This window comes from Zootermopsis nevadensis, unplaced genomic scaffold (assembly GCF_977971745.1).
Source record: "Zootermopsis nevadensis isolate Lab colony 2312 unplaced genomic scaffold, Znev_1.0 Znev_ptg000007l, whole genome shotgun sequence".
Lineage (NCBI taxonomy): Eukaryota > Metazoa > Arthropoda > Insecta > Blattodea > Termopsidae > Zootermopsis > Zootermopsis nevadensis.
In genome coordinates this window covers 9,769,921-9,782,994 of record NW_028259139.1, presented here as the reverse complement: position 1 = coordinate 9,782,994, position 13,074 = coordinate 9,769,921, and the positions used below count along the sequence as shown (strand labels likewise).

Here is a 13,074-nt window from a genome sequence, read left to right as displayed (position 1 = left end):
ATAACCAATGATCTTATTTGGGATATGGCAAGGGATGCCGCATTTGACAGTGTCACTGACACAACGCTTACCTGCATATAAGTTCTATATAATTCCGTACAATTAATTTGATGATATACAACAAACAGAAAATTCGACTGTAATGAAACAGTTATGAAGGAGGGGGAAAAAATGAAGGACTATGTATATAGAATGGGTGAATACATACGGCAGAATATAACGTAAATACATAAAAATATAGTACTAGCAAGACAGGGCTATAAAGGAGACGCCTGAAACATGTTTCTGAGGAAGACGCAAACACTAAATTAAAAATTTGTTCCATCTGTTAAGACTTCTAAGTATCACGTTATAAAGTACACGAGAGAACAAACAAAAATATCTTGCTAATTGAAATAAACATCAAATTGTCTAATGTTTAGTCTTATTTCAACAAATGCTATAAACTGGCGTTATATTAGTTAAAAAATCAATTCATTACGCTTGAAACAATATAATCTGTCACCTATTCTCACCTAACATCGCTGCCGATTGGGTAGCAACCAGGTTCTCTTTGCAGCCAATCACGTACATAACCTCCCGCTCGCTACCTACTGGGTCGTCTATATAAAGTTTTTAATCCCATACATATTCGCCATAAATATGGCAATTACAATGTTCATCGAACCGTTCTAAAGCCTTCAGTATTCGACGGCTTATTCCCGAAAGCTAAAGTAAAACGTAGTATAATAATCTATGTTTTATATGAAGCAAACAAATGTTCATAAAATGCGACCCGCGAAATCTGAAAACATTTACACAGCAGTACAATGTTGTGCGTTGGTATGAATCAGCCACAGTTTCTGATCGCAGATTTTCCGCTGAGAAGCAACGTTTATTGGCTTACAAATATGAAACTGGAGTTTTGAAATAAAACTGAAAGACTCACCAACATTGTTGCTAGGCAACGCCAGTGCGAACAGCGCTCCCACAAAGGCCAGAAGGCAAAACATGGCGACAGGCGAGCCTCACATCACACACACAGTCCCCTGGAAACCATACTGCAATGCAAACAAGACAGAATCATGGTTTGTTTTGGCCCAATAAACATAAAGTCCCAAAACGATACAGCATAATGCTGGCATGTAATTGTTATGTATATATTTCTGGACACTCTGTATATAATAAATACGTTTTTTAAAAATAGGATTTATGACTTCAAAACTTATTCCTCTAAAATCCACTTTAATATTATCCTTCTAACAATTAATAATTTTCGTTTTAAGTTTATATATTGGTATACGCATTTTACTTGACAGTCATTCATAAGATAGTGTAATTGCGTCATATTGTGAATAGTCTAACACTAGACTATTCACAATATGACGCAATTACACTATATTATTATCCTTCTATCTATATCTCCTACAATATATGATTCACTAGAACACAGTAATTTTAGTAGCAAAAAGCACAATTATTTAAGCCCCATTATTAAATTTTCTTGAGTCTATTTTAGTACTTTACCGAAGTAGCTAAGTTCTTTAAGATACGAAATGTAATCTTGATACAACATTACTAAGTATTTCAGTTTACATAAATAACACTCATTAAAATGCAAGAACATGTATTGAAAACAATGTGTTGACACCAAAACCACCTCAGAAATCTGACGCAAAAGGAACACTGAGAAAATTACAAAACGTGGAGCTTCGCAATTTGAATTCCTCACCAATTAATCACAAAGTCATTAAATTAATAAAGACCAGACTTTTGGGACATGTAGAATACGGAAGGAAATAATAACAACAGAAGAAACTACTTGTGAGATATAGGATTAGTTAGAAGGATAATATTAAAATTAGTCTATAATAGTAGGAACGTTTGTTTATCCTAGATACAACTCACTGAAGACATGATTAAGTAATTCTTGGTATAATTGTAATGAATCTCTGGATTACAAAAACAATAAGTGTTAAACAAGAAGTTTCTTTATCAGGTGAATGAGTGTCAAATGTTGAAGGCAAGCTACGAGTATATACAATAGGATAGCATACCGCCACATCAAAGTACGTTTCCTGAAACCAAGAATTGATAAAGCACCTCTCGCATCTGAGTCGTGCTTTGTGTAGCATTCAACGCGTCATGAAACCTCAGCAAGCTGACACCTCTTAGAGTGACCTGCTCCAATTGATTGCTCAAAGTAAAATGTCATTAACAGCAAACATTATTCTAGAGCTCTCGTCTATCTTCTCAAGGAGTTATCCGATGCTGATGGTGATCCAGCTGGCTGGCGTATTCTCTGAACAACTCGTTAGCATTCTGCCCCTTCCTTCGATTTACTTTGCGTCATTAAGACAGCAGGGAGAACGCAGCGCGGATAATTTATGTCGCTGTGAATCAGTAATGAACTAACAAAAGTATGAGCAATCTATCTAAGGCGCGTGTCCATAATTATACTGCAGAATCCCCTATCAATTCTTAATGAGGAAAAATGTTTTATTATCTACCGACTTACCTGCCTACATATCTTTCAACCCAATCAAATCTATCCATCTATCATCAACCTATCCAACCCATTCATCTATCAAATTTACCTGTTACCCATTTATCTACCTATCTATCTGTATGTATATCTATACATAGAATAGAAATTATAACACAAGATATTACGTATAAGATATATCCGTTCAGAACACGATAAAAATTTTTGTTGTACCAGTACCAGTTTACACAGTCATATAACATTATTTATCCTTAGCAGCACGTGTCTCAGCTAAATGCTATGTACCGAAATATAATACATAAGCTAGAACCGAAACAATGTCATGAATATCTAATACATATTATGTTAAAATTTTTATTCACAGATTGTAACAGACTTATAACTTACATATTCTCACTATATATTTTTATTTATTTATGGTTAATACGTTGTATACTAAGATGGCTGTCTTCTGGGTTGTAGCGCCGTGAAATATGGTAGAATTTGATCGACGTTTCAGAGGTGGTTACTGCATTCATCTCCAGGACAATGGTGATGGAGGCAGCAACGACCTCTGAAACGTCGGCAAACGTCTACCAGACTACACGGCGCTACAGCCCAGAAGACATTCATCTTGGTACCCACGGCTTTTTAGAACCTCAAATCCTATTTTGTGTACTGTTCTCTTTTTATATTGCTGTGTTAGTTTTATCATATAATAACAGCAGTTGCATATTTTGACTTGAAACTTTTACGGTGAATGAATAGGATTTTCTCGGGCGATGACATGTGTCAATGTTTATTAAAATTCCAGAGTTTAAAAAACTAACACTATTCCCATATTCAATGCAAGATCAAGGAATTACTTAAATAGTTGATATACAAAAACACAGGGTGTCCCAAGAGGATATATACACACAACCATTGCATACGTCAACACTGTGTATATATCGTTTGGGACAACCTATATATATATATATATATATAAGCGATTTTAACAATTTATCAAGCTTGCGCTAATATATCGAAAAATAATATGTACACTGAGAATGTTTAAAAGACAAATTGAATTTCCCAATAGTAAGCATCGCCGATCACAAAACGATTTCTGCACTTTGGGTTTCTGCAGTTGGATCGTCTACTGAATCCTCTCCGAAGGGCGAGGCGGATCAGAGCTCCCTCGCGGCTAATGAGGGGTCGGGGCTCGGTGACAGCAGTCAAGGCCCTAAATGGAGCCATCACTTGTCTTCAATTTGGACAATCATCAGAGCTGCATGTTATGGTAATCTCATGGCTGGATGATATCGAAAATTCAGCAGCTTTCGCGAACGATCTGTGTTTCCGATACGTGAATGAAAGTAATTTCATAACGTCAATAAAGTACTATCTTTTCCATCCACAATGTTAACTTCATTAACCCTTTTGAAAAGGAACCTCGTCTAAATAATATTTAAGAATTCAGTCCATACCGCAAAGAAAACAAAACACTTCATCGATTTGGAAAAAAAAACTGACTGTTTACACTGAGAATCAAAGGCCCCCATAAATACAAATTACACAGTAACTGGTTCTTAAGGAATGTGGTACACACACATTTCCCACAGGGCTTTAGAGAATTATCTACTTTAACATAATTCTCCTAAAATATACTGTACGTATTTCCCACCCCCATGGATGCTACATTTCTTTCCCCATTTCCCAATTGTCGAAATGCTGTATGGGATACCGAAGAAAAATTTATACCAGCAAACGAAAATCCTGATCTGTGATGGGATTTATTTCAGTCAGTAACCGGATCTTTCTTTACTATACATAGAAATACATAAAATAAGATTTAGCCTGGAATACGGAGTATCTTTTGTGATGCAGGCCTGCTGGTAGTAGTACGATGAAGGCTCAACACCGCGAGGAAGATAACGTTAACCAATCTGCAGCGCCGGCTGGCGAAATCCTCTGTATCTCCTCACAAATCTGCCTTCCTGTTCCTCTTCGTCTTCCTTACACTCTTCATCTCTTCATGACAAGTTTTATCTCTCAGTGTAGTGCTGTGTTACTGGTGGCCCACCCACCCTCACCCGTCCATATCCTGAGGCGGGAAAGAGTCATAGCCATTTCTCTGCTTCTCATCCCGAACACCCCAAACACAATATTCACTGTTTTTTAAACAGAACTCTCATATAGTCTTACCCATGGAAGCCCATCACTGTTGAGCTTGTCATAGTCAGTACCTTCAGACACTCGAACTTTTTCGACTCAGAGAAGAAATTTATATGCCGTGTTAAATCCCTTATGATCAAAAAAGAAAATTGAATTCAAGTGTAGGCTTACAATAATTTTACAGCTTAGGTCTGAAGACCGGATATTTCGATATGATTCTGCAAATAAGTAATTCACTTTACATAAAACGGACAGTCAGACGCCATCTTGTGTCAAGGTACGACCTGATATATATCGGTTTCAGCCGGATAAGAAAAACCAATTTGTGTCTTCTCATATTTTTATGGTCATTAAATTAAACAGAGTAACCTCTATCTGTGAGATCGAATATGGGAGGAAATTATTATAAATGTAGTTTTTCAAGGAACAAGTTATTTAATACGTGAATTGAAACTAACTACGTCAGTATATGGAAGCTTTAGTGACAAAACATCTTCATAGTTACATTATCCTAAACGGAATTTATTTATCATCTAATGGATTATCACTTTCTCAAGTAAGAGTTACCTACTATCTTCTATCTATATTACAATCCAGTGTACGCACTTCCTATTCTAAGCGTATTGAAAACTGGTCAACAACTGCAGTTACAGTACGCGACTGTAATCTTGAGACTTACAAGGAATGCAGGAAGTCCGAAGCGTTAAAGGCAGACGCTATCTCTCCTCCTTCCTCCTTCACCCCGCAAGTCTCAAGATTACAGTCGCGGACTATATAGCACATGCAGGATGTTGAATGTCTCTTGGCCTGTAAATTTTAAAGAAAATTATTTTTAACGGCAACATAAACTATCTTACCAAGACAATATAAATATCTATCTCCACAAATCACGTACTCTTAATGTTTTCTCAGGCAATCTAAATCAAAAACAACATAACACAATGAAACTTAGCTCCATGGCAACGCAGTGGATTCTAATAGAGACGGTCATAGGATCAAATGCTGGTCTATTCAGTTTTTTATATTTGTTAATCAACCGTATTGTTTATTTTTTCATTATTCAATTTTTTTTTCCAAATATCTCTCAACATGTATTATTGTACGACTCTATAATAATAAGTAGCACTAGTGTCGATCCCACTTCAGAAGTTTGTTCGTACGCCATATTGGTATTACAGACAGTATAAAGTTAAAAAGTACTAGTTTAGGATAGCCTTCAATGTTATCATGTGCATAGCAAATTTCATCCAGATACGTCTAGAAATTATCGAATTTAAACAAGAATTACAGAAAGATAGAAATGTCCAGATCGTACAAACAACGCATAATAATCAGAATATTTAAAAATTCTCTGAGTCAAAAGAACGCAGTAACTTCTGTGAATGACAGTTCTATGTATGTGACTTTATTTAATGCTATCGCTTAATAGTGCATGAATGAGACGTATTCATACGCTTTTATGTAATGAAAATCAGCCTCCACTCTGGTATTCATGTAATTCCATAGTAACCTGTAATATAAATGCACTCAAAATAAATGCCATCAATTTTCCACTAATTGGCTTATACCTCATTACTACCCTTTATGAAATTGTTTTTGCGTGCAGAGTATTTGTCACGGATCCCACGCGATTTAACCATACGGTCAAAGCTTATTTCAGCAAAGAAGATTTTCATTTAACTGTCATTGAATGACTGCAAAATAACTGACAAAACAAAACAAAACAAATCAAATTTCATGTTTTCACAACACGGTGCAGGAACTAACAATGAAGTTATATTTCCAGATTTACAGATTTTGAAACAAAAACTTCATTCAAAGTCCACTTTTATATTTCTGCAGAACTTTTAGCTGGCTCCCTCCTTGAGATGTGGTTGACAAAGTAAAACCATCCCGCTATAAGCCACGTAGGCGCTTGCGGGGAGAGGCGGTATAGCTCCTACTCATTTTTAACCTGGGCACTACAGGGTGGGTGGGAAGTAAGTAGGCATAAAATAATCGCTTTGCATTGGAAATATAGAGGTTATAACCATTTCTCAATGCCTACTTACTTCCCACCCATCCTGTAGATAGGGGTGAGTGATTAGCGCCTTTTTTAACCTCGGCTCTGGCTTTACCCCCGGGAAAGGACCCCGGTACCCATTCGACAGGAGGCAGGGTGGACCCCAGCAGAGGCTAGAGGAAAAAAAATCCTCTGCCCCCCCCCCCGTCGGGGAGGGATGTGGTTGGTAACGTATCTAATTACGTTGCATGAATTGAAAAATTTCTACAGACCGGAAAGGCAAACTGCGGCAAGCGGGCCGCAAGTCACCCTCAAAAAAAATGTATGCAGCCCTTCACGTGATTTGAAAATTAGTCAATGCGAGAAGCGTATAAATGTTTTGCAACGTATCAGACACTTTATTCGTATAACAGATATTTGCAGTCCGGATCGTCTTAGTTTTCACCTATGACGAGGTTAAGATGGGGCAAAGACACATACACAAAGGAAACCGGGCTGCCAGCCATACGTCTTACAAGTCCTTATTCTGGGCGACTGTTTAGTGTTTAAGTTTCTGATACGTGTGGGTGGTGAATGAAATGAAAAATCCGATTACGTAAATAAAGGCGAATTACACAGTAGAGTTTATAAATTTCCAAGAAACGACAGCGTAAAATTCCAGCGCACAACGAAGTAACCTACCGTGTCAGAAAAGAAGTGTTCTACATCAAGTATTTTTTTTTGTAAGCGTTTCCTCTTGTTTCATAAATAAACATCTATCATCAACGCGTAAATTATTTGACTTTAGTCCTCTAGTTGTTTAATAAGGGAATAAAATCCGTAATATTTTTGTAATATTTCCTTCTGCCATTTTACAACCTTCCTGGTCTTTCGGTGTGTCTGTTCAACGTGCTAATTACATAAAGAATTTTTATGGAGAAATCTACTGTACTATAATTAATTGGGACAAAGAGAATATAGTGTGAAATTAATACTAAGAAAAATTCTAGGCGAAAAATGTTGTGAGGTTGATATGACTGACTCAGAGTGTTGGCTCAGTTACAAATTTGGTACTAACAGACGTAAACCTCTAGTTAATCACTTTTAAGTCTGAATATTTCTGCAGTTAACTTAATCCGGGCGTTCAATCAACATAAACCTGAATAGTAGAGAAACAGTTTAACTTAATCCCTTTTTAACTAATCTACACGCTTCGACGTCAACGAAGAACTCCTTTCAGGGTCCGACAAAATATCTATCCATCGCGTTTTTAACCACATTGTTACGACAATCACTTTACAGCACATTGTAAAAATGCGTTGAATTTTTATTCCCTTGATTGTCCTGCTCATGTCATAGCCCGTGATGTAGCTTAAATGACCCCGTTCGAATGTCCGTGTACTCACAGGAGTACGCCTGTCCAATCTTGTTGTATGTTCTAAGTTTAAGGATTTTATTTTCATTGTTGTTTCTTATTCGTCCAGAACTGAGTCAGACACTAAGTTAAAACAATCCAAACAAATTAAGCAGAGAAATATATATATATATATATATATATATATATATATATATATATATACAACAATCACAACCGTTATTATGGGCATTATGGACCGCCTATTTTTTTCTCAGGCACAGTGTTTCGAAAACTGACCGCTGGTTAAAAAGGAAAGAATGATTACCACCCAGCGGGACCCTTCAGAACGAAATAGCCCTGTGCATTGGGAATCAAAACTAGACTATTACGAATCCTTCCTCCCTTTTTACACCATGACAAACACTTCCGAAACACAGTGTCTGAGAAAAAACAAGACAATGGATAATGTCCATAATAACAGTGATATTTATTAAGGTAGACGAATGTTCTCGGAACAAGTAATATTCAAAATATTAAACATTAGATCTCTCCAGAGCCAGTAGAGAATTATCTTTACGACCCCACAACCATCCCTCACCTACCCTAGTCCTCCGTCCCCCAAAGCAGTGCAGCCTTTAGCCTATTCCCTGCCCCCCTTTATACCAACAAGAGCCCCATATATGCAAATCCCAAATAATGTTACAACATCCTCAAGCGAAATGTTCCCTGTTCTGGGACAGACATTTTGGGGAGGATGTGTATTGTCATGAGACCGAACAGAATAGATCGTCACTTGTCTCTGTGTCCCAATGGGACCCAATACAAAGTCGAGGTCCATAACGGTATCAGCATTTGAGATATTGCATTAGAAACACAGGCGTGGTTAATTGATATCTACAGCTCGATGTAATAGGCAGTGCAAGTAACAGAGAATCGTCTTTTGTTCTCTCCAGTATTTCGATGAATTACGGGGTCATAACCATAAAATGATCTTTATCTATATAAATTCACTTCCAAACAACATGGCACTTCGCTTCCTATATAATGATTTAATGATCTTGTACGTTTTATAGATGAATCGTATCATTTTGTTGTGTTTTGTTATGTGTTATGTTTTTTGTGTCTTATTGTGTTGTTCTGTCTCATTGTTTTGTTCTGTCTTATTGTTTTGTTGTGTCTCATTCTTTTGTTGTGTCTTATGTTTTGTTCTGTCTTATTGTTTTGTTGTGTCTCATTCTTTTGTTGTCTTATGTTTTTTGTGTCTTATTGTGTTGTTCTGTCTCATTGTTTTGTTGTGTCTTATATTTTTTGTGTCTTATTGTGTTGTTCTGTCTCATTGTTTTGTTGTGTCTCATTGTTTTGTTGTCTTATGTTTTTTGTGTCTTACTGTTTTGTTCTGTCTCACTGTTTTGTTGTGTCTTATTGTTTTGTTCTGTCTTATTGTTTTGTTCTGTCTTATTGTAGCACCACTGCCACCGGGTAAAAACCCATTTGCAGTTAATAATAAATAATAATAACAATAATTATACTAAAATATGATACTAACAGACCTTTGCGAAAATCTCAAATATAATTAGACAACAATAACGTCACTAAGTATATTGTTAATATGTATAAATACGTTCAAATTTACAACATGGCTTGATAAGTAATCACGAAGAAAATAATCAGAACATTCAACATTTTTCAATTTTAAAGTTTTCCTGTCCTTTCTTTGTCGGTCTTCTCAGTAGGAGTCTTCTAAATCTTTCCAACGTCAAAGTATTGATGCATCTATTCTCACATTTTGGTCACAGTCCGTGTCCATTCTATTAGCAAGATTTCAACACTACGTGATCTCTACATCTAAATGTATCTGTAAGCAATCTACAAACCAAACCACTCAAATTACATACATCGTTCAAAACGAAATAACCACTAATAACCCTTACTTATTTTACTTAAACTAAAAGTGACGTGATACTAGTGGACAGAAAATCTAAGCGGTAACATTTAAGTATAACCGTTTCGGTAGTAGTGATGTTGGGTATAAGATAACGTATTGCAGCTGCCAAGAATGTGTATGCGGGCACTCAACTCTCCTACTCGCAGAAGAAATGAAATATGAGAAAAGCTATTGATATTATTCAGTCACTCGCAGGGGTGCAAAATCGAAGGGGAATTATTACATAATCATGAATAATTCCAGCGACCAATACGCTCGGCGTAACAACCCTGAAGCCAATCACAATCATACTCGCTGCTCTAAGAATCTGAAAGTCACGTTAACTACTGTCCTCATTAAGGTCCAACATTCGATACCCATTTGTATCAATCACCATCAATAACTGGTTCTAATACAAGCTTTTATATGTTTAAAATCGGCTTACATACAGAACAGTAAAATAATAATTTCTGACGATAGTATCAGACGGAAGCACAGTCTATCTAGAGAAGTTGACAGTCACTCGAACAGTAAAAGTGTACTTTAGGAAACGTAATGTTATTTACCGTATTCACAAGCGACCGCCACTGGTACGTATTCTGATGCAGATGAATGTAGTCCATATCGTCATTTCATATTTTTCTTACCAACACTAATAAACTCTGTGTGACTAGGCTTTCAACTGGTCTATACAAACCTTAAAACTGAAAATAAAGTAATTTTAATTACTCCTGAGAGCAGTATCGTAAAATTTAAACTCAAAACATCCGTCAGATCAGGAGTTATAATGAAATAATGGTCAATGTCTAACTAAATGAAGTATTAAAATGCAGATTAAATAAAGTCTGTGCAAGTAATTTAATTTGTCACTGATCTATAACAACTGAAGCTACTAAAACACAAGATTCTATGCACTGACAAACGTGCTACGTTACAATAATAAGCTGCTATAGCAATAATACACGGAAATTGTTGAACAATAATTTAACAAAGGCATCAAATGCCATACGAATAAAGACGGTTGTGAGCTGTTCCCTAGAAAAGCATACAAAAGTAAATGATTGTGTAGTTATAAAAAATTACAAAAGACTTAACTCGTGTATCATTTTTATTTTAATAGAATATTCAAATAAAAATTGTATAATAAAAGTGGTCCATATTTGGGACACATTTAAACAATCTACCATAGTATATTCTACGGGTGATTAAATCTAAAATATCGATATGGGCTGTGAAAGTGCTGATTGTGGTTTTCTGTGTTGTAACGCTGTGTACATGGTTAGCAACGTTACGAAGGACTTTTGGTAACCACCTACAAGATTACACGGCACCACAGTCCAATCTCAAATGGATTTTGCTGAAACAAATTGTGAAGGTATAGACTTTGGCTCAACGGGATAACGTGGTTCAGTGGCGGGTGACAAAAGACAGAAACGGGGGAATAACAAATAAATAAAAAGGAGAAGAGAAATAAGGAGACGGAGAGAAACTGATGGAGAATAATATAAGAGTAGGGGGAAAGAGAGTGAGAAATAGACATAACAAAAATAAAAAGAATAAAAGTATAAGAATGAGACAAAAGAGGACAGAGAGAAGAAAATAGGAGAAAAATAAATGTACAGGAACAAAGCGAGAACGAAAGAGATCAGGATAACAGAATAAAATGAAAAATATATCAAAAGAGGAACAGATGACAAAGAAAGATAAAAGGATTAGGAACGTATGAGACAAATAACAAGAAAGAGATACATAAATAACAAATAGAGAATAAAACAGCAAAGAAATAAACGTTAAGATACAGAGGGAAGAATGAAGAAAACAAAATGAAAATCAAAGCCCAATACACATGCCCACATCTACAGACTTTCAGTCTATGTGAAACCCTTTAATCCTTAGTTTAGAAATATTCCTGGCTTACATTTAAACAAAGTCGTGTGGACACTCGACGCTTATAAACGACCCCTTTTATAAATACCCGTTTCTCTCAAGCAGACGTCTGTGGTAAATATCTGAATTCGCGTCATAAAGCATTTCGTATATCAAGTCTCTATTTGCTGCTAAACGTGATACGAGATATGACCAAAGCTGAACAAAAAAGCTGTCGACTTTCTGATGGTGAATAGTCTTGGTGGTTACATACACACAAGAACCATCTTATTTCCATTTTTGGTTTGGTTTTGTTTTTTAAAAAAAACATCCTTCATTTACCGAATTTCAAATATGTATACTGATTGCGGGTCGCAATATTTGCCACACGTAGAAATAAAAAAGAATCTGTTCCAATATTACTACTGAGATTGAAGTTTATTGCGAAAACTAGCTGTGAAGTGTTCTTCCTGCTCTTTCAACAGAAAAGAACTTGAACGTGTCCCTGCATCTATGCGCTCGGAATAGCTTAAGGCTAGGGATGTAATAATTCGCCAAACTTGTCACATACGACACTATAATTCCATTAACTCTAAAAAGGCCTATGGTTTCTATATGTCCCACCTGTTTAAACAATCCACAAATGTGGCAAGTGTCATTATCACAATACACGGCAATTAATTCCTTAAACAGCATAAACCATTTAATCTTTGTAATGGTAAAATGTTGTGTTTCCTTTGCGGTACGGACTTAGATAATATTTAGACGAGCTTCTGCTTTATAGGGTTCTTGTTTTGTCAAGACATAACAAAGAAAAAAAAATATTGAAGAACGCATTTGCAAAATATCGTGTTCCGGTGGAATACACATTTAAACTGGTGTTATTTTTTTTATTACGTTTGAAACATGTGGATAAATCCGTGTCCTGTAGTGCAAGTGTACTTCAAACGATGCCTTCAACAGAAGAAGAGATATCTGTTGTATTGTCCATCTAACAATAATCGATACATGAAAGGAAACACGTACCTACGTTTCGCACAAAAGGAGAAGAAAATCAATCAGCGATGGAAAAATGGAGTGCCCTGCGGGGGAGAGCTAAGATGACCTTTCCTGTAATGGACATAATAATTCTTTCTTTTCAAGAAATCGAAATTTAAGTTTAGGGGACTCCCCGACTCGTGTATACGTTGTAAGCAAATATAAGATCAAATTTATTGTGCTTTTTTAATCGTAATTCGCTGTACACTTTCGTCTATACTACAAAACATGCCGAAGCAGAACAGAATGAAAATTTTGATTATCATATGCAGGCACAAAGGCTCTTA

At 36.0% G+C, this 13,074-nt stretch overlaps 1 protein-coding gene across 7 annotated transcripts in view; it reads right to left on the bottom strand.

Moving 5' to 3' along the window:
• The window catches only part of LOC110831535 (lachesin), a 240,036-nt gene that overhangs the window by 126,625 nt on the left and 100,337 nt on the right, over window positions 1–13,074 (bottom strand). For 6 of the 7 annotated variants that reach the window (XM_087344220.1, XM_022067641.2, XM_087344223.1 and 3 more), the window contains one exon: window positions 929–1,040. In XM_087344220.1, coding sequence (XP_087200346.1) covers window positions 929–992 — 64 coding nt within the window. In that variant the 5' untranslated portion in view covers window positions 993–1,040. Of the gene's footprint in view, window positions 1–928; window positions 1,041–5,300; window positions 5,429–13,074 lie in introns of all 7 variants that reach the window. The other variant, XM_087344225.1, reaches the window with a different exon arrangement.